We start from the raw sequence: 26710 nt of genomic DNA, 5'->3' as shown, positions 1-26710 counted from the left end.
CCATGGACCAGAGCACGCCAGGCACTCCTGTCTTCCACTGCCTCCCGCAGTTTGGTCAGACTCATGTTTGTAGCTTTGAGAACACTATCCAGCCATCTCGTCCTCTGTCGTCCCCTTCTCCTTGTGCCCTCCATCTTTCCCAACATCAGGGTCTTTTCCAGGGAGTCTTCTCTTCTCATGAGGTGGCCAAAGTATTGGAGCCTCAGCTTCACAATCTGTCCTTCCAGTGAGCCCTCAGGGCTGATTTCCTTAAGAATGGATGCGTTTGATCTTCTTGCAGTCCATGGGACTCTCAAAAGTCTCCTCCAGCACCATAATTCAAAAGCATCAATTCTTCAGCGATCAGTCTTCTTTATGGTCCAGCTTTCACTTCCATACATCACTAGGAAAGGAGGCTACTGATACCCAATCCCAACACATGTATCCCAATGAGAGTTTGTTTTAAGATCTCATTGCAGGGCCCTCTTGCTTGGCTTTGCATAGCATATCTGTCAGGCTGGAAATAGCACAAAATGCCCCTTGGATTTTGGAATGGGCAGCTCACCCCCCCCCCCCCACAAATGACTTTACTCAGCAAGCTTTACTGCCTAGGGTCAAAAACCACATTTGAGAGGTATGCGCACCACTTCCACTCAATTTATCTAGTTATTAAATGTATTAATCGCCTTTCTGTTACAACCCACTCAAGGCCATTTACAGGCTTTGGCCAGGTTCCAATGAGTGTAAGTGCAACTTGTTTCCATGTGCCGAAGGAGCTTTTGCTTGTTTTCCTCAACATGGGAAACCACTTTTGAAACTGGGGGAACATTTCAGAGCTTTTAAAATTTGATACACATGGGAATTTGCTGTTCAAAATGGGGGGGGGGGAGGTTAAAACAAATCCTACAGTACATGTTCAGATGCACCTAAAGTAATGTCTTGGGTCCTAGCCAATGAAGTTAAATAACTGACATACTAAAACCCCAGTATCAATAAAATCAGAAGACAGTAACACAGCACAGAAGCTACCATCATTTAAAGAGAGAAGAGGCTTTTAATGTTGTGCTGCTGCCTTTTTAGAGTCATAGAATCCTAGTGTTACAAGGGACCTTGAAAGTTACCTACTTCAGCCTTCTTCAACCTTGGGTTCCTCACTGTTGTTGGACATTAGCTAAGCTGGTTGTGGGGTGATGGAGCCTGTAGACCAGCAATATTTAGGGACCCAAGGTGGCTGCACAATTATTAATAATAATAATAATAATTGTATTTGATCTGAAATACTGTGGTTATAAATATAATCAACCATTCTTATTTTGGAAAGTGTGCAAATGTCCCAAATGAGTGATATGAATTTTAGACAAATTCACGTATCTTAGAATTGAGCACGATTTTCTGTATCCGGCAGGAACGCTAGTTGATGTCTCCCGCTCCACCAATAGTTCAAGAGTTATTTTTGCAATACTCCAGTCTTACCATTGTCTATATAGAAGAGTGATTTTGGAGAATAGTTTGCTTAGGGGCACTCAGCTCTCATTTGGTGTCATTTTCAGTGTTTTGTGCCCAATAGGAAACAGGTACAGTGGTACCATGAGTTACAAACACCTCAGGTTACAAATGCTTCAGGTTACAAACTCCGCTAACCTGGAAGAGTTACCTCGAGTTTAGAACTTTGCCCCAGGATGAGAACGGAAATCGTGTGCTGGCAGCACAACGGCAGCAAGAGGCCCCATTAGTGAAAGCACGCCTCTAGTTAAGAACAGTTTCAGGTTGAGAACGGACCTCCGGAACAAATTAAGTTCGTAACTAGAGGTACCACTGTATTCTTACAAGCAATCACAAAGAGCTCAAAATCATTTGAATTTTAAAAATACATAACAACTGCATTGACCAAAATAATTTTATTGTATTTATGGAGACAATTATATTCTTTGAAGTCTCTTCAATACAGAGAAGTACTGAATAATTGTATTTTTTCCACAGAAGCATTATTTCAGCTGCTCCAAGTTAGCCTAAATCCTGATGGTAGAGTTACATACTCTGAATGGAATTTTATAAACACTTCATGTGATGCAGCTGTAAATGGAGCAATGTTGGTGTCCTGAGAAGAAAAGGGGAATAATAATAATAATAATACTGATTACAGAACCTTTTCACAGAAAGCACATTCCTATAAGAATGCTACACAGGATGGTTCCAGGCTGTCTTTATTTTGACAGAGGATTAAATCACATACCAGCAAATTCAGATTGTGCAATTAAAAGTTTATTTGGAATTCCTCCCCTGCTAAAGTAGACTTTTTGCAATAAGGAAAGTGATGAGGAAACGTGCTTGGAAGTGTGGGATAACAATTGCTTTATGGAACATAATATAACTTCCCCCAAACAAATCAGAATGAATAAATAGCTGACATTGTCTAACCACCTCACAAACTTCGTGGAAACAGATCAGGATGAATGTTCAACAAACAAGTTGTCTGGAACCGACCCTGGTTTAAGGGCCCCTCCAGACATCCTTTTTATTGTGAATTTGTGATGATATTGGGCCGATTATACATGATGCTGCTTTCAATATTGCTTGCAGCTGCAAAAGTTTTGGGGTAGATATTCTGCTTACTTTCCAATCAATGCAGATCCCTAGACTTCCTGCTGAAACGTCCCTGTACCTTTTTATACCGCAAATGTTCTAATTTAGTTTTTTTGTCTTGCTTTCGTTGCACTATAATGCAAGAGTGCCCTGGACCCAGATGGCAATAGTGTGACAGCATTGGAAAAGCACCACAAAACAACTAATGAAGCAGGATGCAGTGTGGATGTTTGACAAAACATATCTTAGGTTGCGTCAAGCATTGCTTACAGGGACTGTGTAGACACCTGTACCTTTAAAGCACATTTTCACCACCCAGGAATCCTGAGAACTGTAGCTTGCTTAGAGTGCTGGGAAGTGTAGTTCTATGAGGGAGAAACTACAGTTCCCAAGATTGTATGTGTGTGCGCACGCACACTTTAAATATGATTTAAAGGTATCATGTGTACAGACAGAGCAGGGTGCATTTCCATTGCTTCTGGTGGTGGCTGGGTATTCTGAGCAGCCTGTGGATGAATATCTTAAACGTCAGCCAGGCTTGCATGCCAGCAGCCAACCCTTCCTAGTACTCAGGTCCCAAGCCATGTAGGGCTTTTAAAGGTTATAATTTTGAATAAACTGAATAAACACTCTGAATTTTTCCTAGAAACAAATTGACAGCCAGAGGGGTTCATGTAAAAGTGACAAGATGTATTCCCCACAACAGCTGTGTTTTGTACCAACTGCAATATGACTCAATTGTCTTCAAAGGCAACCCAACACAGAGTGTGGTATAGTCCAATTTAGTTTTCACAAGGCTGTGTATAACTGAGCTGCCTTCAGGTGAGGAATCTCATAATTTCATCCAGCACTGCTTTCTCTGCATTACAACATGGAAGGGGTGAGGGTTTGTGAACCGAGATATTAGATCTCATTTTGGAAACGCTCAGAGGAAGAAACTAAAATAAAAGGAAGACTTTAGCACAAACTCCACTAGATGTCACTACAGTCTCTCTGTTGGAATGACCATGTATGTTACACAACCCACAACAGAGCTGGAGCCCACACTGGCAAACGTCGCATAGTACAAAATTAAAACATACCATTCCACAATATGGTCCCATAGATGCATGGCTACTGTCCGGTCCATTATAGAGTTTCAGATAGTTGCTGCTACAGTCACCAGGATCATCAATGCTGATGAAAGCAAAATGGACGGTAACAGCCCTTCCTTGGGGGGCTTTAATTGTCCACTCGCAGTCTGTCTGATTCTGATAAGAAGCTGGGTACCCAGGGCTGGCAAATGAACCAGTCTCACCATATAAAGTACCACCACATCCTACAAACAGAAAGTTAGTGCTAAATAATTTGTTGTACTGTGCATTCTCAACAACATTCTCAGCAATAGACATAAGGGAGGAAGTATCAATGGTTATGCCACATTTTTAAAACTAACTTCATTGGGCTTAAACTGGATGAGGAAGATTGCATGTGGGTTGTTTTTTTTCTTAAATCCCAACTGGCCTGGATTTGTAGGAATACAATTGCAAAACAAAACATAACACAACATACCAATTTTTAGGTTACAGTATTTCTTGTCATTGCTTGTGAATTCCCAAGCAGCAGCCATGGCCAGGAACATGTTTTACCAGCTTAGGCTTGTTGGCCAGTTACAAACCTTTTGGAGAAGGAGGCTCACCTGAACATTGTAATGTATGGAACATCCAGATTGGGTTGTTGTAATCCAGAATGCGGCAGCTAGACTGGTGACTGCAAGTGGCCACCAAGACCACATAACTCCGGTCCTGAAAGACCTACATTGGCTCCCAGTACGTTTTGGGGCACAATTCAAAGTGTTGGTGCTGACCTTTAAAGCCCTAAATGGCTTCAGCCCAGTATACCTGAAGGAGTGTCTCCATTCCCATCGTTCTGCCTGGACACTGCGGTCCAGCGCTGAGGGCCTTCTGGTGGTTCCCTCACTGCTAGAAGTGCAGTTACAGGGAACCAGGCAGAGGGCCTTCTTGGCAGTGGCACCCACCCTGTGGAACACCCTCCCACCAGATGTCAAAGAAATAAACTATCTGACTTTTAGAAGACATCTGAAGGCAGCCCTGTTTAGGGAAGTTTTTAATGTTTGATCTTTTACTGTGTTTTTAATATCCTGTTGGAAGCTGCCCAGAGTGGCTGGGGAAACCCAGCCAGATGGGTGGGGTATAAATAATAAATTATCATCACTACTACACTGTACAGTGATTCACCTTTGAAGGTGTTCTGGCAATTTCAACTAGTTCAAAGTGTTATCAATATTTAATCTCAGGAGTTGGCTGAAAGGAGCATATAATGGGATTGTTAAAATAGCTGCTCTTGCTCTAAATTTGTTTGCAAACACAATTCAAAGTGATGGTTTTAAACCTTCAACTGGCAGGACACCGAGGAAGGAGAACTGGATCCCAGCGAGGAGTGTAGCCACGATTGGATGAGACCTCTCCTGCTGATGTATGGCAGGGATGGGGAACATCTGCAGTTCTCCAGGTGTTGCTGGACTCCAACTCCCATCAGTCCCAGCCAGAATGGCCAATAGTCAGGGTTGGTGGAAGTTGTATGCCAACACCTTGAAGACCAAACTTTCCCCATCCCTTCCATACATCAACAGAAGAGGCCTTATTCCGAGATTGCTCACTGATACAAGTTGGATTTGTGGGGAAAAGGATAATTGTAAACTATATGCTGATCTCCGCCAGCAATTTCTAGATCAACTCTGTATCCCCAAATGGAAACCAGAGTTGGAGGTCATACATTTTCTATTACTGGGAAGTGATCAGGAGCTCACCAAGTTAGTGGCTAAATATCTCTATTTGGTTTTTTGTTGTCAAAACACACTGCAGACATCTGATCTCCCTGGAGACCTAGAGATGTGACAATAGACTGCTCTGCCTCCTTTCTTTTAGCAAATGTTTTGTGCCACTGGGGAAGTGGTAATTCTGTATTGATTTGTTTTGGATGTTTGTATGTGATGCCAATAAAAGGTTTGATGATGATGATGATGATGATGATGATGATGATAAGGAGGAGTGAGTGGTTCCCTTTCCTTGAAACTATTTCTGCTGCAAAGGCTCCTAAACCGATCCAGTCCTTCCATTCAGGAATGGTCAAAGGTTTCTTATTTCAGCACATATTTATTTGGAAGGTGAATCTGATACAGTTCTAGATGACTGGAAATCCATGTTTAATAGTGTACTCAGTGGGCGTCATTATAATCTCTTCAATGTAGTTTAAATTAAGTCTTAACGTTTTAAAAAATAATTTGTAAGATACCCTGAAAGCCTTGAAAGTCCAAATAGCAGGTTATAAGTGGAAACAAACAAACAAATATAGAATGAAAACCATTGCTAGTACCAGTTGGTGATGAAGTCCAAGTGATTTCATAACCTTCACTGGAAGCTAGGATGTCACTTTTGAAACGGAGATACACAGCATGATTTTTGGCAAATACAGGATTGGGTAGGGTGTTTCCACAGTACTTGCCAAGCAGTGGAGAGTTTGCATCACTACCATTTCTGACCTTTAGAAGAATATACAAAGCCATTGTTAATGAAATGTTATCAGTGATGAATAACTAAAATCTTTGCAACTGATACAGGTAACTTGATGGAAACAGTCTCTGTCATGACACTAGCAGGTATCTTCAATCTTTTCTTTTTTTAAAGAAAAGGGTGATTCCTACAAGTGCTTTGTCACAAAGCTGACCTCATGATCAGCATGGTATCTGAGTCAGACCCAGGACATGGCAACAGAGGCAGACTTGTCACATGGAATATAGTAGCAGAGTCCTCTTGGAAGTTTTTACAGGAGTTAGGAGGTGCCATGTGACCCATTCTGGTCTATCGTCTAACCTAGGATTAGACTAGCTGCTACTTGAAAAGGAAATTGCAGACATAGGAGGTACTCTGGATCAGGTTCCTGGTTTAAGGAAAGGGGCCCCATGAAGCAGACCATGTGAAGCAGGTAACTGTCATACCTCTAAGAAATCATGGCATCCATTGTGTTGTAGGTTAAGGGAATTGAAAAAGAGAGAGATGGTGTGATTTAGTGGGGACCGCAGAATAATAGTACAATCCAAGTTGTGAGGGTAAGGATCAGGCCAGCCCGGGCTTTTCAGATAGCCAAATGATTGGTTGTATTCTCTGTTGCAGCCTAGCAGGAGACAAATATATAAATATAAATAAAATATCTTCACACCTTTAGATTTTCACTCCCCACACTAATAATTTTTGGTGCCTATAAAAAGCAGGGTGAAAGCTTTACCTGAAGTCAGGTAAGAGAAGCTAAGTCCATTATTAACCACATAGGCTTCTGATCTGAAAATTACAACAGCAGTCCGCCCATAAGAATAAACCACAGGAATCGCAAGATTTTCGGAACCACAAAATCGGTGGACCTGATCAGCATGTTCTGGATTGCCCTGAAATGTTATAAGCAAGAAGTCAAAGCTGGGGGGGGGGGGACGACAAGGAAAAAAAGAGCATATGGAAATGAAGGAGACTTTCCTAACAGATTGTGACATATTGTGGCTTGTGACATTTTGCACAGCTATTGCAAGATATAGTACCATGTGAACACAGGCATCTGGTTGCCAGTGCTTGTGACATTCTTGGCATTAAAGGCAACCCAATCCTCCTCACTGATTTCTTCTCTCTTAGTAACTTTGTTGTTTAGTTGTTTAGTTGTGTCTGGCTCTTTGTGATCCCATGGACCAGAGCATGCCAGGCACTCCTGTCCTCCACCGCCTCCCGCAGTTTGGTCAAACTCATGTTAGTAGCTTTGAGAACACTGTCCAACCATCTTGTCCCCTGTCATCCCCTTCTCCTTGTGCTCTCCATCTTTCCCAACATCAGGGTCTTTTCCAGGGAGTCTTCTCTTCTCATGAGGTAGCCATCTGCATATCTGAGGTTGTTGATATTTCTTCTAGCACTCTTAATTCTGGCTCTTAGTAACTACTCTTAGTAACTACTCATTTGTAAAGCAACTGCTTCCTTTCAGGCCTTCCTTCCTTCCTGCTGCTTCTCCAGGTTCAGCCTGTATTGGAATGAGTTAGAATGTGCTAGTGCTGACTTATTGGCTTCATATTGGCTGCATGTAAAACCTATACTTGGAATGGCTTTGTTTGTCATGAATAATAAAGCTTACATTTCCTTTACCCTTTCAAAAAACAGTCTTACTTGGGGGGGGGGGATGCCCGACACCAGGATTTCAATCTCTCAACCCTCAGACTTCAATCGAAACCACATGGCATTAATTTCATGAATGCAATTTACATCCATAGGTTTTTGTTTTTTGTTTTGTTATGCAGATAGTAGCTGCGATAGCTGCTTAAGGGCAGTGGATGGTAGAGAGCACTTCAGGGCAGAGAGCATTTCATGTTTTATGTCCCTGCCATGGTCCTAACAACATCAACCTTCCAAAGCTACTACTTGCATTTCAATGAAGGCAAGGAAAGAAAGAGCTAAAAGTACCCCCTGACCCAATTTTTGAGGTGGTACCAGGGTTACTATTAACATAGCAATATATATATATATGCACATAAGTTCCACTCATGCAATTAGCATTGGGTCTTGTTTGGCCTTCGGTATCAGACAATGCAGAGATTTGGGCAAGGGGAATTGAAAGCAGGGAAATCTCATGGACCTTTGACACCCAGACTGGGGATCCCCACCTTCATCCTTAGCACACAAGGATCCTAGCAGCAGGCCTGGCTGACTTACCAGTGGTGAGTCTTGGAACTCGAGATAATTCTGAGAGCAGTCCTGGCTGGACTGGAGGTGGAATTCTTGCACCACTATTTTCACATGTTGCTCAGGAGGAGCATCAATAACCCATCTGCAGTACGTAAAGGGAGGATATGCTTCTGGAAAGTAGGGCGATGTCGCTGTTTGGCTGGTTGAAGTTGCATTAAACACACCTCCGCACAGTCCTGTTAAAAGCAACAGCAACACAGATTAGACAAGCTTGCTGGGTTATAAGCACTCTTTCATGGAGGAACAAGGCTATCAGTAGCTACTAGGAATGGTGGTTATGTATAACTTCCAGCATCCAAGACAGGATGCCTCTGAATACCAGTAGCTTCAATTCTCAAAAGGGGAGGGTGGTGTTGTGCTCCAGTCCTGCTTGCAAGTTTCCAATAGGAATCTGGCTGGCCCCTGTGGGAACTGCTTAAGGGGTTTATTTTGCAATAAAATGGCATATGAATTTGGTTAAATGAATAAACACAGAACAAGGATGCTGGACTAGATGGGGCATTGCACTGATCCAGCAAAGATCTTTTTGTGTACTTCAACTCAGAATCATAAGCTGTTGACCTAAAGAGATATTTATTTGAAAGCAACAAGACATTGAGGTACAGATGTTCAATGCCAAGAGACAAAATGTGCAGATTCAAAATAGATCAATTATATCATGATGGGTTTTAAAATATTATATTTCTATGACATTGGAGTTGCTTTTCTCTTTAAAATACTTGAAGCAATGTGCAAGTTCATGTTTTCTAAATCAGTGGTCTAACAGTCCTAACCAAGCCCCGCCTTCTAACCCCTCTGATCTCCCCAAATCCTCTCCACCCAGACAGATACATTTCAGTCACCATCTCTTCCATCAAGTCTTATCTTCTCCAGGAAGCTGGATTCTCTCTATAATTGGTTTCCTAATTTGATAACACTGAGCTATATAATTGCTGATTTTTAAAGTTTTGAAATCCTCCCTGGAGTTGTGCAAGACAAAGGAATGGCTTATTTCACGGGATCTTCTGGGAAGAAAATGAAAATTATACTCACTGTCCACAGTAGTGTAGGTAACATTGAAACCTGCTCTTTCTACATACATGTCAGTGACAAACTTAATGGTCAAGAAGTTGTCAGTAGAAAGAAAAGGAGCTGGAACTCTGAAGCCACAAAACTTGCCAACAACTGTAGCATTTTCATTACTACCATCGAACAGCTAAAAGACAAAACAGAAACATAACTCCTCTATAGCATGATATGTGCGTGAGCTGAACAATTAAAAGCTATGGGAATGATTGGTGGAAGGAGTTCAAGTGTTCAGTTTGGTGACTGATGTCCCATAGGGTGTCTTACAAATACAAGAACTACTACAATTGATAGCTCAGCTGGTTAGAGTGCGGTGCTGATAACACGAAGGTCACAGGTTCGATCTACATATAGGGCAGCTGCATATTCCTGCATCACAGGGTATTGAACTAGATTATCGTAGACCACAATTCTAGGGTTCTATGCATTGTTGTTGTTGTTGTTAATTCAAATCAAAATACCATACTTTTCGCTCCATAGGATGCACTTTTTCCCTCTTAAAAACTAAGGGGGAAAGTCTGTGCGTCCTATGGAGCGAATGCAGGGGGAAGGAAGGAAAAGCCCCCAAGAGCCGCACACAAGCTTCGCGTGGCTCTTGTGGGCTGTTCCCCAGAAGAGAGAAGGGACTGACGCGGCCAGACAGTCCCTTCTCCCTCCTCGTAGAAAAGCCCGCAGGTGCCGCACACTCCTTAAAGGGTGCGCGGCTCCTGTGGGCTTTTGCGGGAGGTGGGGGAATTGCCATAGCTGCGTGCAGTCTTTCCAGCCGGGAGAGGCTGCGCAAGGCTAAAGAGGAAGCCAAGGCAGCAAGCGGGATGGATCGCACTCGCTGCCTTGGCTTCTTTAGCCACGCTTCTTTAGCCGTGCTGGAGATGTTTAGCTCCTGGCTGGAGAGGTTGCACGGCTATGGCAGAAGCCAAGACAGCCAGCGGGATGGATCCCGCTCACTGTCTTGGCTTCTTTGCTCTGTGGGGCTGGGGGGGGGGAACCCAGGCTTCCCCCGCAGCCTCGATAAGCTCTGGCAGAAGCGGACAGGCTGCGCACAGCCTGTCCGCTGCTCTTTGGGGCTGGGGGGGAAATAATTCCCCCCTTGATTTCCCCCTCTAAAAACTAGGTGCATCTTGTGGTCCGGTGCGTCCTATAGAGCGAAAAATACGATAATGGTCAGGTTAAGGTGTAACTTTTTATCCAGATGCTCTGTCCTTGCATCACCCCTTCCTTCTTCTCTTTTTGGTGCACTGCAATTGAATAATCATTCAGTTAACTAACCATAGTTTCCTGTTACAGCCAAGGCAGGAAACCATGGATATAATGTTTGGCACAAAGCAGGATTGGAGCCCAGAGTTTTGTGTTTGTTTAGGAGGCTATTCCTTGTAACCATTATTGCACAGTTTGGACATAATGGGAAATTATGGTTATGTAGCCCAGGAAGCCTTCAATCAAAGCATGCCAAGATGGGAGGAGAAATGGAGCAGAACGAGAATCATGCAGTCAGACAAAGACTCATATCTTAAGAAACCACGATATGCAAGTCCAAATGGAATCAATATCTCATTTTGATTTCATGTAAAGAAGGAAGTCATTTTCAACTAAACATTTAGTTACATGTTCACTATCTTACTGAACTTGAATTAACCTTTGCTTTTCTTTTTCTTTGCAAACCTTCGGGACATGTCTGTTTAGAGTCATATAAAACTATTTATTATATTTCCTTTACCCTTGCTGTAAGGTAGACTTTGAATGAAAAGAAATAAGGGAACAAAAGTTATTTTGTAGCCTATGGTTGAAACACAGCAAAGAGAGCGCCTTGCAATTCTTGATTAGCACACACTGATCTTACTTGGACATAGTCATAGCGGCAGTTTTGAACAGACGATTCTGCTTCCAGTTGAAAAGTGTTAAAGGTGAGATTGATCAGCTTGTTTATGGGGGCAGCTATAACCCACACACATTCAAGATCTTTGTCATATTTGCCGTCCATGTCGGAATCTGGCGAGCCAAAGCTGTCACTTGAATTTGTCAGATAACCACCGCAGCCTTGCTGAGGGCCTGTTAAAAAGAGAGATCTGTCATCTACTGCATGTTTCATAGCAGTATTTTAAAGGATGTTATGTATTTTTTGATCTGTACTTTTCCTATTCCTGTCTTCATGCTTACTGTCAACCATGGGCTTTTGGGAGCTGAATTGCATCATTTTAATGCTTTGCACAGCTTTTTTGTTTTTGTTTTGTTAAACTAAGCCCTTTCCACACAATATGTTCAATATGTGGACAGCAGAATCTCACATGCTGCCATTGCTTCCAGATTCCATACACAAACAATTCACTGAATGCGAGAAGATTGAAGCAAAATTTCCCTTAAACTCTTCCCTCATTATATTCAATGTAATGTGTGAAGGTGGGGGTGGATATGTCAGGAGGTGGCTCCAATGCTACCAACAGGACTGATTATTTGATAAGAGGCAAAGAATGCCCCAGGGACGCGGGTGACGCTGTGGGTTAAACCACAGAGCCTAGGAGTTGCCGATCAGAAGGTCAGCAGTTCGAATCCCCGCGACGGGGTGAGCTCCCATTGCTCAGTCCCTGCTCCTGCCAACCTAGCAGTTCGAAAGCACATCAAAGTGCAAGTAGATAAATAGGTACCACTCCGATGGGAAGGTAAACGGCGTTTCCGTGCGCTGCTCTGGTTCACCAGAAGCGGCTTAGTCATGCTGGCCACATGACCCGGAAGCTGTACGCCGGCTCCCTCGGCCAATAAAGCGAGATGAGCACCGCAACCCCAGAGTCAGTCACGACTGGACCTAATGGTCAGGGGTCCCTTTACCTTTACCTTTAAAGAATGCCCCAGCTGCATAAAGAAAGAGCACAGCTGGCTGCCCTTTCCAGGACAGTCCCAAAATGCAGAGGGAGAGAAAGCAGAGAAGCAATAGCTTTGGCGAGAAGGGAGCCAGAAAAGTAGAGGAGAGAGAAGGAAACCAGGATATTGGATGGATATATTTATTTCACATTTATATGCCACTTGATTGTAACAAAACCTCATTGCGGTTTACAAAAAGACAGAGGGAGGGTGGAAGAAAGAGGGACAAAAGGGGGAGCAGTGTGAAGTGGGGGGGGGGGGTAATTGGTGGGGAGCTTTGCCCCAGAGGGCAAGGGACAGAGATAGCAGGAGTTGGTAAGGAAAGTGTGCAGACCAGGCAAAAACTCCTAGTGGCAGATTTAAGGGAGTCGAGAAGGGAGTCTATCAGACGGGGTGCTAAAGGAAGGCTGCGGGAGTGCAACAAGGAGTAGTTGCCTTGAGAAACAAAGCGCACAAACCGAAGGGTTCAGCGATTGCCCGTCGATGATAAAAGAATAAATAAAAAGTAAGTAAAAGCAACATACATCTTATCATGTCACAGGTTGTTTTTGAAAAAAAACAGTAGGTGGAGCTGTGTCTTTGTCTTCAGCCCACAAGGACTAATATTCCTAGATTCTATTAAAGTCTTTGGGATGTTAAAAAAAGAAGCACTTACATTTGTATGCAAACACCTAATTGCTCAGTCAATAGAGCATGAGACTTGACCTCAGTGCCATGGGTTCAAGCCCCATTTCTGCTTTAATTTGAAGCTTTTTAAAAAAGACAACTGTGAAAATTTGCATTTAATTATTCCATATCAGAATCTGTATTTAAATATATATTGCATCACAAAACAAACATTTAAATGCATATTTGAGATCAATGTGTGCATTTCAATCTAAAATGCATTTTGGTACTTTTTAAATTTGAGAATAGTATCACAAAACTTGGAGGACTATGGCGGCAGTGCAAATTCAGTTGGGTTTGCTTAAAACTGTGGAGTGAAGAAAATTATACTACATCCCTAAACGCCCCTGATCCCAGATGCTTTTTCATTATACACACCTGGAGGACCAACAAGCTCCTCCCACCCCCACTTTGGTTGATTCGGATAAAGGCCTTACTGTGGATTTTGAAATTTTTATAAAATGGAATAATTGAAAGAGTGCATAGAGCTCCTTCTGAGCCCCAATCTGTGTAGACTGGAGCAGCAATATTACCTTGTGTATTTTGCACATAATGTTTCTGCTAATGTAACCCACTGCAAAAATGTGCCTTTCTTGTGACAATCTCTCACTGCTGACTTGGCTTGAACTGATGGAAGGAGGTTTGAAGCCAAATATTGAGGAGTGTGATTTTTGCTTAAATGTAGTGCTTGTATGCTGTGACAGCAGTATTAGTGCAACAATATTTCTGGCTCAAATGAGATAATTGCAAAAGAAGCAGCAGCAGCAGCAGCAGCGAAATTGATAGAATTACAGACACAACATCGGTTGGAATGGCACCAGCAATCATGAAGGGATGAAATATGAGAGAGTCACATCTAAGGCAGTGGTTTTCTCTCCATTCAAAGCATGAATGATATTCAATCCATTCAGCTCCGCTGGAGATAACTGTAAATACTTGCACTTAATTATAAACAGATCTCTGGTACGGAACTAAGCCAACATATCGAGCCATATATAGAATATCGCTTCTCAATAGGCTCATGCTTTGTTACATTCACTTTGCCCCTCATCACCGCAACATTAAAAAGGTTCCAGAATAACACAACAAAACCCAGAATGAAAAACATCCAAACTAAAAAAAAAACAGAGGTAGAGAAATCAGACAAATCTGAATCTTGGGTAGCCCAGTTAACTGAGACCTCCAACCAACTAATGAACTTCAGCCTGTATACTTGGGCTATGTACTTGTTTAGGCTGATTCCCAAGCCAAATTGAGAGGGATCTGGGCATTGGCTGGGCAGCCCAGAGCAATTCTGGCCTGTCAGAAGGTGGGGCATCAGGTAGGGAGGGAAGGGGTGACTAAAAGAAAGGACTACTGGGCCTTCAAAGGAGAAGGTATGGGTGGGTGGGTGTGCTCAATTTCTCCTTCTTCCGACTCCCTGAAGCAACACCACACAGTATTAAATCTCCCTGCTTACTATGAATAAGCAGGAAGTTTTCATCCTGTGCAGTGCTGGTTACTACTGCTTCTCAATGTTCCCTTCCAAGTGTCAGAGACCAGGCTGAAGAGTACAGTTCTGAGGAGGAATGGTGGAATGCTGCTCCTGACCAGGATCCTGAAACTGTCCAGGAGCAGTGGAGCAGTATAGATTTGGAACAGTGGTTTGCAGAGGGACATAGATTTGAAGACAAAAGTTGGGAAGAACTGGGGGGGGGGGGCGTGAACAGCAAAGTGAAGAAGAACAGGAAGAGAGATGGCTAACAGACTCTCTCTTGCTGGAAAGTATTCAGCCTATCTGTCCAAGGTCACGTAGAGCAGAAAAGGTGGCAACACAAAACAGAAGGTGGTTGCAAGATCAGGTTGCAAGATGGAAGTGACATGGGGGAAAGTGGGTGGAATCCTTCACTGGGAACACTTTCCTCCCCAAAATGGATGTTTTATTCTTTTGCTGTGATCATTAAAGACTCTTTGGTAAGGGACTCCTTTTGCTTTGTCCTGCTTATCTACGGCCGGGGGGGGGGGGGGGAGGAAGCCAAGTCCCAGGAGCCTGACACCAAGCCACTGCCTTCCTACATTTCCCCCTTCTTTGGTTTGGATTTTCACAGACCTTCTCTTTCTCAGTGTATGCCTGGTAAGAGAAAATCTGGATTGAAGGAGGGGAAAGTATGGGAGTGCAGTGATCTGGAGGAGAATTCATATGGACAATGGATAATAAATGGAGGTACAGAAGCTTACCATCCACATTAAATGACAGTATTGATGAGACCCTACTGATGCAGTATTCCTAATAAAAAGAAGTTGTTTTGATTAAATTGCATGATGGTGTTTCTTCTCAATTTTTTCTAATTAATTCATATAGCTTCTTTTCATGTCAACAAAATGCTCATCAATAATAATAATAATCCAGAAAAGATGAAGTAGAGATAACCTTATTTTGGATGACATTTGTGCAAAAATCGTAAGTAACCATTGATGAAAAGGGGCAGGATTTTGAAGGAAGGAAATCAGGAATGTTTAGATTGCTCCAAATGAGTTTACCATTTGTGTTCACCTCCTTCCAAGATTTAATTAAGGCTACCCACAACATTAAGCAGAACACAGTAATCACATTAGCCAGTCTCACTTCACTAACACAGCCAGGGTGGTGTACACTTGCTAAACATTAATGAAGAATTGCGTTTCACATTTGCACTCTGGATGCTGCACTAATACAACACCTCTTGGCCTTTCTGTTCTGGCAGATGACATGGAGCTCCTTTCACAAGATTAATTTCCCATGAGCTTTCTGGCTTTACTTGATTTAGATCTGCCTTCATCACCAAAGTGCCCTGCTGATGTTCAGGACTGCCACACCCATCAGCCACAGTCAATGCAGTTCTGCTGGTTGGAGCTGATGGGCATTGTAGTCTGACGCATCTGGAGGGCACCAGGTTGGTGAAGCCTGATCTAGATTTAAGCAGAGTTCTTTAACCTACCTTTGAGGGAGGGAGAGAATCCAGAATCCAACCTTCCTCCACGAGGAAGCAGCACTTTAATTTCACAATGACCTTGTAATATAGAGAAGGTAGCACTCCAGATATACTCCTTATCGCTATATTCCTTTTAGATCAGTGTTTCTTAACCTGTGGGTCCCCAGATGTTGTTGGACTATAACTCCCATCATTCCTAACCAGCATGACCAGTGGTCAGGGATGATGGGAGTTGTAGTCCAACAACACCTGGGGACCCACAGGTTGAGAACCGCTGTTTTAGATGGTATCAAATGAAAAACAGCTGCCAGCTGCGGTGTGCGCATGTGTACAATGGCTGAGTGTTAAGGATATTTCTGCTACGTCACAAATGCTTTATGACAAAGTGAAAAAAAGTTAAGGGAGTTACTGCTGTCCACCCACCCCACCCCACCCTGCAAAACCCCAATGAATTACCAAAAGAAGAACAGGCAGGTACCGTATTTTTCACTCTATAAGACGCACCAGACCACAAGACGCACCTAGTTTTTGGAGGAGAAAAACAAGAAAAAAAATATTCTGAATCTCAGAAGCCAGAACAGCAAGAGGGTATCACTGCGCAGTGAAAGCAGCAATCCCTCTTGCTGTTCTGGCTTCTGGGATAGCTGCACAGCCTGCATTCGCTCCATAAGACGCACACACATTTCCCCTTACTTTTTAGGAGGGAAAAAGTGAGTCTTATAGAGCAAAAAATACGGTAGCTATTTTCAGTCTATCACTGATCTATTCAGCTGTCATAGGAAGGCTGAATTAAAGTCTGTATAATTAACATTAAAGGTAAAGGGACCCCTGACCATTAGGTCCAGTCGTGGCCGACTCTGGGGTTGTGGTACTCATCTTGCTTTATTGGCCAAGGGAGCCGGCGTACAGCTTCCGAGTCATGGCGAACCAGAGCAGCACATGGAAATGCCGTTTACCTTCCTGCCGGAGCCGTACCTATTTATCTACTTGCACTTTGACGTGCTTTCGAACTGCTAGGTTGGCAGGAGCAGGGACCGAGCAACGGGAGCTCACCCCGTCGCGGGGATTCGAACCGCCGACCTTCTGATCGGCAAGCCCTAGGCTCTGTGGTTTAACCCACAGCGCCACCCATGTCACTTAATTAACATTAGGAATAACCAATTATAACGTTTTTATAGCCTGAAGCTTGAAATGAGGTGGACACGTGCTGAGTTCTCAGGTGGGCTTGACCACTCCTGTCAGGGATACCACCTCTGAGTGCTTCTCCATGCAACAAAAGGCTTCCCTGCAAGGTTGAGAAACCTGCACATTAAGGAGAAATGTTCTGGCCCAACCCCCTCTTGTGTGTGTGTGTATGTGTGTGTGTGTGTGTGTGATCTACCCCCATAGGAAAACATTCATAAACAATCATCTAGTGCTCCCCTGCCCCCAGTGTGGGACAGTTCGCCCTGCGAGCTCAGGATCCTACCACCTCATTCTGCTGCACATGAAGGTAAGGCTGGGCAGAATTACTAAATAATATTAAACCTTTATACTTTACCCTCACTATGAGTATAAAAAAGGGTACTTCAGGTCTACTAAGGTGCTAAAGCATTCACGGGTATGCCAGTCTAGGTTTGCACAAATGAAGCAACTAAAGAAAAGAAAACCTAGCAAATATTTCCTATATATAACTCATGCTATTTCATAGCAGCTGGCTTGCATTGAAGGTGCTGGAGAATTCCCTTTTACCTAGTGTCTCTCTGAACGATGCTCTCCATCCATTGGCTGTTCCAGAGGAATCAGTCCTGAACAGCAGGAGCAAGTTGTTTGCGGAGCTCTTGATAGAAGGTGGGAGGGCCACACCGCAGAACGTGCCCAGGAGCGGAGCGTATATGTTCAGGCCATCATACACAGTAACAGAATCCTTGTGGCAAGATGAGGATGCTTCAAGGTGGAAGCTGTTGAACCTGTCAAGGGCATTTTTACTAATAAGTGGGATTGTTTCAGTCCTGTTTTCTTAAAATGCATTTGGGGATAAAAAATAGTGGCAACAGATATCAGTCTCCATTGGTGTGGCCAACATCATCAGCCCCAACCAGCGTAGTCAATGGACTAGTATTTTAATTCTTTACAGAAATTTATACACTCTCAGCTCATTAAAAACAATCATGGCAGCATGCAAGAAAAATATGATTAAAGTATCATAAAACACAGAACAAATGAAGAACACTGAAATATATCTACTCTTCAAAAACATTTGGTGACTAAATATCGGATCCTAAGTGCCTATCTGATTTCAATAGGAAGAGCATTCCACTTTGCTGGAAAGAATTATGGCAGAATCTGTCAAACTGGGTTTCTCTCGGTTCCTCATTTTTCCAATCTTAAATTCAGTCTACATAATACACAGACACAGAAAAAGAATGTATGTGTTTTCCTGTATATTTATCCTATTAAATACATTTGGACCTAAAATATGCATTTTCTTCAAGCCATGTTCCCTACAGTACTGTATTTTTGCATGTTCCTTTCACTTAAATACAAAGATTGTGCACTTTTCGCTAATATTCAATTTTTGCACACACTTTTGGGTTGGTGCTGTGCATCGCAGAAATTCAGGGAAGTGCGAATTTCGAAGGTTCACTGAGTTTTGGTTTGCATATTGGTCTGGGATGTGCAAATTAGGTGGACACACATTAAAATGCAAACCAAAATAAATTTCTTATCCATTCTTGTCCACAGCACCTGAAGAGTACCATGTTGTCTACCCATGTCTATTCAAACACTGTGGCATTCTGACTTTTCTTGGGTGTTGTTTTTTTATGGGAAAGGTTCTGGACTGAAGAAAAAGCACTTAACGGTAGAACTACAATCACAATCCAATGTAAGCTTATTCAGAAATAAGCCCCACTGAACTCAATGGCACTGACTTACAAATAAAGTTGCATAAAATTGCGGTCCTACATATACTTGGAAACAAATCACACTGGGTGCAGCTAGGCTATTTTGAAAGTAAACTTCCATGGGATTGGCTGCATACTTTTAAAGCACATTTCTCTCCTCAAATACTTCTGGGAACTGTAGCTTGTTAAGGGTTGTTCTGTGAGAGGTGAACTACAGTGCCCAGAATTATTTGAGGGAAAGAATGTACTTTGAATATGCTTTAAAGATATAGTGTGTGCACAGTCCTAGGTACTATGGCACTAACAATTCCTATGCTTGCTGTCACTATAGCAGTTTAAAACCAAACCTAACCAAACCAAACCAAACCAAACCAAACCAAACCAAACCTAGAAACCATGATTTTTTCATCATAAACTGAAAACTGCTCTTGGCATACATACTTGAGTGCCACTATCTTGTTGCTTCTGACAGTGATGTAGTACGAACAGTTCATGTTGTGATGGTACTCAGTAAATGAATGGGTAGGGCTCCTGACTGTACCTCGAGAGCTGTTGAATACGCCGCCACAAGCTGCAGTGAAAGGCAAAAGATTATCATTACTGCCGAAGAACCTCTTTGCCATACATACTTTGGGTCTAGGGTTTCACTAAAATGCAGTAAGCGCTGGTCTATTTTGTTGATACCTGATCAAATATCCCTTTCATTTGCTCCTTCAGAGTTGGAGTCCAACAATATCTGGAGGGCAACATGGAGGTATACATTCTAGTATATATATAATTTGTTATATGGTTAAAAACCAGCGTACTCCATTTAATACAATAAATACTAGTATGGGTAAAGTAAAGTAAAGTAAAATGGTAAGTACAACAGAAGATGCAGATAAAACACAACAATTCATAAAAGTTACATTTTTAAAAAGAAAAGAACCAGCAGAAAGTGAGCACTTAGCCTGGAGGTTGAAGGCCTACCCAAACAACAATGCCATAGGGTAGGTGGCAAAATGCTTTCACTGGATCTCCTGAGACAGAGTTCCACAGAGCGGCTGCTCCAGTTCAAAAGAGGCCCTCTCCTGATGACCACAGAGGCTCATATGTGAGGAGACCGTTGGTTTTTTAAATTATTTGAGCCACACTTATGGTTGTTTCCTGTGTCCCTGATTACTTCACTGGTGCACGGGAAACGCTTTGCAATGCATTAAATCCTTCGGTTGGATTCAGTAGGAGATCTCAACTTTTTGAAGGTGGAGTGTGAGTGAGTGGATTTGTAACTGCTGCATGGTTCCCTCAGAGTGAAAGTTAATGCCCGCTTTAAGATCTACTGAAGAATTTGCAGCGGCAGAAGCCACAGTACATTCTTAATTTATTCTCCATAATGGATGCCATTGGGAGTCTGAGAGGTGGCTCAGTCTTTGTCCTCTGGTTCACAGCTCTCTGCAAAACCATCTGCGACCACCATTGTGCTCTGTTTTATAGTCTTCCATTTGGCAGTCAACCACTCTGGGCTCTCTCTTGACAAATCGCCCAAGCCCACTGCTGTCCAAGCTTCTAAAGGACTAGTCATCACAGCAACCACTAGCATTGCAAAGCAAATTCTTTAACAGGCAATGAATGCCTAGGCTCCCATTCCTCATTTTCAGCTACAGTAGGGTGGCGTCTATCGAGCGCTGCCCTTTGGACTGTTGACAAATAAGAGACAAAAGCACAAGAGGTTTTAAAAAAGCAGTGCTTATGGTACGTAAGAAGAGAAAAGCTTCTCTCTTCTTCCCCCTTTTGTCTTTTGTGAAGGATGAAGCTAGAACGAAACAGAATGTTCATGGCTAGAATGTGTTTTGCATGGGCCAAAAAGCCAATAAAAAGCTACTAGTCATACTTCACAAATGTCAGGAGTCAAAGGTCAGGTGGCAGCAGCCAATTTGAGTGAGTTATGAAGGCCTCTTTCACAAGTAAATTAACATTGTCATCCTTCAATGGTATTCCGTCTGGCCAGTAGCTCTCAGGATGACTCATTTCAAACAATGATACTTGATTTCATGCTTTGAGGCAAATAGCTGTTTCTCAAGGCTATGGCAAGGAGGGAACATACTACCTGGTACAAAAAAATGAGGTTCACATACTTGTTATCAGCCCAACGTTTGATTAAGTCTTAATTTTTTTTTTCCATTGTCAAGGTCTGTGAGGTAGCTGGGGCCTAGCTATTTTCTTTGACTCAGAAGCCACTCTCACATCCAAAGGAAGAGGGTTTAGTTTCTTCCCTGCCTAGAACATTTTATACTGGACTAGACACTTCCAATAGCTCAGTCCCATGGGCACTGGATAGTTTGTCTTTGAGGATATTGCACTATGTGATCTTTGCAAAGTAAATTCATATGTAATAGAACCAATGTGTTCTTAGGAGCTTCTTTATGAGACCCAAATGAGATTAATGTACAGGAAGTTTTTAAAAAGAGCAAACAAGAACAATGCTTTATAGGATGCATAAAATTTACTAAAAAATGTATTCCCTGGAAATGTGATGATGATGATAAAAAATTACAAGAACTCACTAAAAAAATGACTACAGATTTATGCTGAATGTGTGCACATGGATTTCTCCATTCCGGATTCCACCATTTCAGTGGCAAAGGAAAAGCAGAGGAGAAATTGTTTTGCAAACTGCTTGCTAGAATCCCATTCTGGCACTGAACCTTGAATCATGCAAATGTAAAAACACGGCATTGCATTCAGGGTCATTTTGCTTCATTGCCAGTGGGATATACACAATGAAAAGAGATGGCCTTGAACTGTTTATTTGGCATTGGGCTAATCCTGAGCGTTTTATGACAATTATTTCTGAAAACAGGAGGAGTGCTTTGTGTGTGATATATGTCACAGTTAACTCTGAAACTAAGGATCAAATCCTAAGCTTACTTACCTGTAGCTAAGCCACTGTGATCACAGAAGGGGATGCTTCGCAAGAAGCGTTCATAGGGTGATATCCAATTAATGGGCTGCATCAGTGCAGGGATTTCTGTTTGAGCAATGGAACTTCTCCCTCTCTTCTCTCGAGTGTCCCCTAAATCTGTTCCAGGGGTTACCCTAGCCTTATGGAGCAGATTTGTGGGAAGACCACAGGGCATTCACATGAGGAAAAGGGAGAAGTTTTATTGGGCAAGTGCATATTCTTGCACAGTCTGATGGGATGCATTAGTTGGATAGCATCCTTAGACTACAGATGCCCATACGGGTTACATGGATTACCCCTTGGCCCCTAGATCAAATTGTTCTCTAAGCAGTGGTTCTGAAAATGGGTGAGGTTTTTCATTGGTTGGTGTCTTGTTTGTTTTTACAAATTTGGAGGAACCCAGAAAGTCAAGGGATAGTTAGGTCTTCTTCCAGGGCATCATTTCGTTGCCTGATGCATAGAAACACATGTTGTTCCCACTAACAATGTGTGGCTACTCACGAATTGCAGCATAAGTGGCCAGAAATCCGACGCCAACAATATGAGAATCTGTGTAGAAATTCAACAGTGTGGATCCAACGATGCTGATAGGATGAGGGATTTCATTGCCGCAAAACGTTTCTTCGGGGTAAGGACCGGCTCTGTCCCCTCTGAAGACCTTCACTCCATCATAAGCACAATCTCCTAAGGCATTATGAGCTGCATGGCATAAAAATTTAGAACGGTTCATCAATATTTTGTGGAACTGTTTACCCACCCTCTAAGTACTTTTTTAAGCCAATTTACCCCATCATAGAAACCAGACTAGGACACTACTTGTGGAGCAGGAGCGGGAAAACTTTATCAGCCTAATGGGAAATCTTCAGGGGGGCACAAGCCAATGTTGGGTGGAGGCAGAGGAAAAAGTGAATGGGGTCAGAGGCAAAGACAGGTAGATCTTCTCCTTCATTTAATTTAAGGAAGAGAAAATCAAACACAGTATCAGAGGAGAATTTTATATATATATATATAGAGAGAGAGAGAGAGAGAGAGAGAGAGAGAGAGAGTGTCCCATATATATTTCAAATTTCCTTTCTCTCAAAACTGATCTCTTTTTCAAACTGCTTGGTTACAGGTTATTTTTTATATATGAAGAAACCCTAAAGTGGATCATGCTATAACTGATAGGTGACATTCTTGCCTGCTGCAGTTTTGTTTCTTGTTTTGTAGTAAACAAGAAGCTAGCCAAAAAGTAATAATCTGGAGTGGCACAAGCCAGCACAATGGTACAGTTGTTTCTGATTTCCAAAATACAAGCACATGCCAAGATGAGTGAATCATCTCTTAGGAATCATCTCCCACTCCTTGTGTGCTCGATTTCAACTAAATATTTGTGATACAGTGTGTTCTGTATCCTTCTGGTTAGAGTGAGCCGAGAACACTTTTGAGCTATAATACATCCTTGCAAACACAGATAACGAACGAAACCGTTTGTTTAGAGACAGCTGATCTTGGAGGCCTCATAAAAGATAAATAGGAACACTAATCTTCTAAGTGACTCCTTTACTGTTCCTGCAATGCTTTACGGAAGTAACTACTTGCTGCTGAATTTTTTCTTACTTTATGAATGCTTCTGAAATCCTCTTCATCTAGAATTGTACCCCAGTTTTCATTTTCCACACTGCCTTAAACAAGGTACCATATTTTTCACTCTATAAGATGCACCAGACCATAAGACACACCTAGTTTTTGGAGGAGGAAAACAATAAAAAAAAATCCTGAATTTCAGAAGCCAGAACAACAAGAGGGATCACTGCGCAGTGAAAGCAGCAATTCCTCTTGCTGTTCTGGCTTCTGGGATAGCTGCGCAGCCTGCATTCGCTCCATAAGACGGACACACATTTCCCCCTACTTTTTAGGAGGGAAAAAGTGAGTCTTATAGAGCAAAAAAATATGGTATATGTGAGTAGGGAAGTCTGATACATCAGTGTGGCAACTCCCGATCTGCCTACTCAATGTGAGGGCCAAGGACAGACATCTGGCTGTGGGCTGTGCTGTGCTGCTGGGAAAGCACTGCAGCAAGTGCCCAAGATTTCCAGGAGCTGATACCTGCTCAGAATATGCCTTTAGACACATTCATTCTTCCAGAGGGAACATTTTCACAATTTGGTAAATACCGAGGCAAAGGATTAATATTTCTGTCACTTACACTGCAGACCAAACGTTTGGAAACGTAGGATGACAATGGACTGTGGTTCCACATCTATGATATAATTGCAATTCATGTTGTTGTCGTATTGATGGGGAAAATTAGGAGAGGCTATTCGACCTGATGGCGCAGTGAAGTTCGCTCCACACCCTGCATGTAAACAAAGAAACACAGTCTGCTGCCATTGAAAAAGTTCAAAATCAATTATCTCCATGTGATTTCTGGGTATAAGATCAAAATGGTAAGGACATGTAAAATACTTTCCACTTTTTGCAGCCTATAAAATGTCTCAGTGCATGCTCTGGAAAGGTATTAAAGTCAAACAAAAAATTAAAATATGTCAGTTTAGTTTTATTATTTATCCTCTACCCATCCAAATGAATGCTTAAGTTGATTTACAAGCAATTAACGGTTATTGCTAGTATTTTTTAAAAAAATAGAACCAAGGCATTTGTGTCATGTTTCTCATTCCAATACATCTAAGATCCTAGTTCCCACTTCAAACCTCAGGTGGGGTCTCATCTGTCTGTATATTCCTCTACAGCAAAATAAGATAATTCCTGCATATAGACAACCAGAAAATGAGAAAGTGTGCAAAACCGGAACTGTTCTCCTTGAGACATTTAGTTGTCTGTGTGTAAATAATATTTTCTATAAAAGAGGATTTACTCTTGTGAGCCTTCACTTGCAATGTGATGTGGCGTAGCTACAACTGAACTTATATCTCCACCCCACGCATACCCTGGGATATGGGTCCATTGTGCCATCAGTTTGCATCAGTGTATCAAGCCTATCAGATTTGGTTCGTATCCCAGTACACTGCCATAAATGGAGCTTCTGTGGAGAAAGGGAAGTCCTTTACAGTATTCCTGTCCTCTGCATTTGTGATGCCACTGTACTGACACAGTTTGAATTAACCTCCCAATAAACAGTGCCAACAATATAGAGGCCTACATCCTAATCAGTTTCCAATCCAGGTATGCAAGCACCTAAGCTACACCTCCAATATAGATGACGCTTCAGATGCAGGTCATCACAGCAATCCTCGGATTCAGAATTATTTACCGCATTTCACTTCTTTAAGACCAGAATGCATCTACCTCTTCCAGGAAGGCTAAATATTGTGCTGCTGAATATAAAACTCTCCAACGACTTATTTTAGCATATTTGTAATTTTGCTTTCTATTCTGTGCCTGGCATTTTATAGTACAATACAGTTATTAGTAATTTTATCGCTATGGCTCTCTATTTTGTTTTGCTTGAATTTATTTTATATGTTTTATGAAGTTTCTTTTTTCTAATACTAATACTTTATTTTATATATTTTATGAAGTTTCTTTTTTTCTAATACTGACCATTGACCATAATAAAGAGGTTGATTGATATTGATTGATTTACTTACTGCTTATAAAAGATGCAGAAAAGCCACGTCCTGGGATGTCCTGTGACTGAAACACTACTGTCATCACATTTCCTGGCGCAACAATAGGTCCGGGAGCTGAATTTCCACACCCAACAGCTAATACTGCATCTTCCTGTTCATTATCACGTCCTCTCAGCACCTGGGGGAAAGGGTTACTCTTTTCTGAACATCTAAATAAGGCTCGTGTGCATTTTCATTTTACACCAGCTCCAAACAGTTTATGGCAATCCTGGTTTTACCATACAGGCCAGCAAAACAGTAGGATGTTAGACTCATACAGAAAGACAATGGGCATATAATAAAAACACCCATTCTCAGTTGTCACAAGACCCAAACCCTGACTGTAGCTCCAGGTTTCAAAATGTGAATGGTGGTGGTGGTGCTGGGGGAAACAACTAGGAGGAAATCTTATAGACGGAACATTTTGCTTCAGCTCTTCAATGGCAGTGTTAAGTCTCAAAGCTCAGTGTACAGTACTCGCTGGTACAGTATTTCCTTACTTTACCTGCTAGTGTCAGTTGCAGGCTGTTAATATATTTTAGGAAAGAAAAATACAGTAATTTATATGCAGTGTTTTTTTCCCTTAAAATGTTTAGGGGATACTCTTGTTTTCCTACTCGTATTGAAATACTGCCCCTCAACAAGGCCAAACATTTAGGTTCACAAAATGTTTAGGGGTATGTGTACCCCTGCATCCCCCCAGAAAAAAGCACTGTTTATACGTACAGTGCATAACTGAGGAAGAAAGACCTGAAATCATCTATCAGTGTTCAAATGCAGCCTCAAACTGAGACCAGGGAGGTGGTGGAATTAATGGTGTGCTTAGCATTAATTCACTCTTGAATCTAACCCTGCTTGGGTGAGCTTTTCATTCTGGGAGAAACCCTATTAAAATCCATTAAGGTCAACAAGTTCAAACTGCGCTGAGCACGGTTATTAATACACAGGTATTGCTGGTGGAGACACCTGGAGAACCTGGCCTCATGTTCCCAAAGGCCTAGTACAGCTCTTGTGTGTTTGCAACAGCTTCCCTTTTCAAAAGGAAAGGCATTAAATCGCTTTCTTTCATGGCACATTGAATGCTTCACCCAAATAGCCACAGTGGGCAAATCCTTTCTGATTTCTGCATCCCCCAGCAAGGATCTCTTGTGCACAAAAGCATATTTCAATTAACATTTTCAAACTCTATCCCATTCAGTAGGCTGAAACGTGATTTCTAAATCGGCCAAGGTATATTCCCGTTGCTTCTATAAATATATGCCATCTTGGCCCTCTTTGAGCAGTAACCCAGGCGCTTATGTCTTCCTACACGATGATAAATTATGCCTGCCCTTTATGAACAAGTGGGAGTTGTGTGTTTTTGCACAGTCTGGGAACAACAACACACAACATCTGCCAAATT

General features: G+C 42.2%; 1 protein-coding gene across 1 annotated transcript in view; it reads right to left on the bottom strand.

Moving 5' to 3' along the window:
• Nucleotides 1-1862: 1862 nt before the first annotated feature.
• Nucleotides 1863-26710, bottom strand: part of CUBN (cubilin) — a 139678-nt gene continuing 114830 nt past the window's right edge. Inside the window, exons 55-67 of the mRNA XM_053359471.1 lie at nt 25288-25447; nt 23886-24035; nt 22199-22396; nt 19198-19327; nt 17603-17820; nt 11239-11447; nt 9369-9531; nt 8304-8512; nt 6847-7003; nt 6560-6735; nt 5938-6103; nt 3645-3880; nt 1863-2077 (exon numbers count right to left, since the gene is read on the bottom strand). Coding sequence (XP_053215446.1) covers nt 1970-2077; nt 3645-3880; nt 5938-6103; nt 6560-6735; nt 6847-7003; nt 8304-8512; nt 9369-9531; nt 11239-11447; nt 17603-17820; nt 19198-19327; nt 22199-22396; nt 23886-24035; nt 25288-25447 — 2280 coding nt within the window. The 3' untranslated portion in view covers nt 1863-1969. The remainder of the gene's footprint in view (nt 2078-3644; nt 3881-5937; nt 6104-6559; nt 6736-6846; nt 7004-8303; nt 8513-9368; nt 9532-11238; nt 11448-17602; nt 17821-19197; nt 19328-22198; nt 22397-23885; nt 24036-25287; nt 25448-26710) is intronic.

Source organism: Podarcis raffonei, chromosome 12 (genome assembly GCF_027172205.1).
Source record: "Podarcis raffonei isolate rPodRaf1 chromosome 12, rPodRaf1.pri, whole genome shotgun sequence".
Lineage (NCBI taxonomy): Eukaryota > Metazoa > Chordata > Lepidosauria > Squamata > Lacertidae > Podarcis > Podarcis raffonei.
Note: the sequence above shows the minus strand (reverse complement) of the source record. Positions and strands in the feature narration are given on the sequence as shown.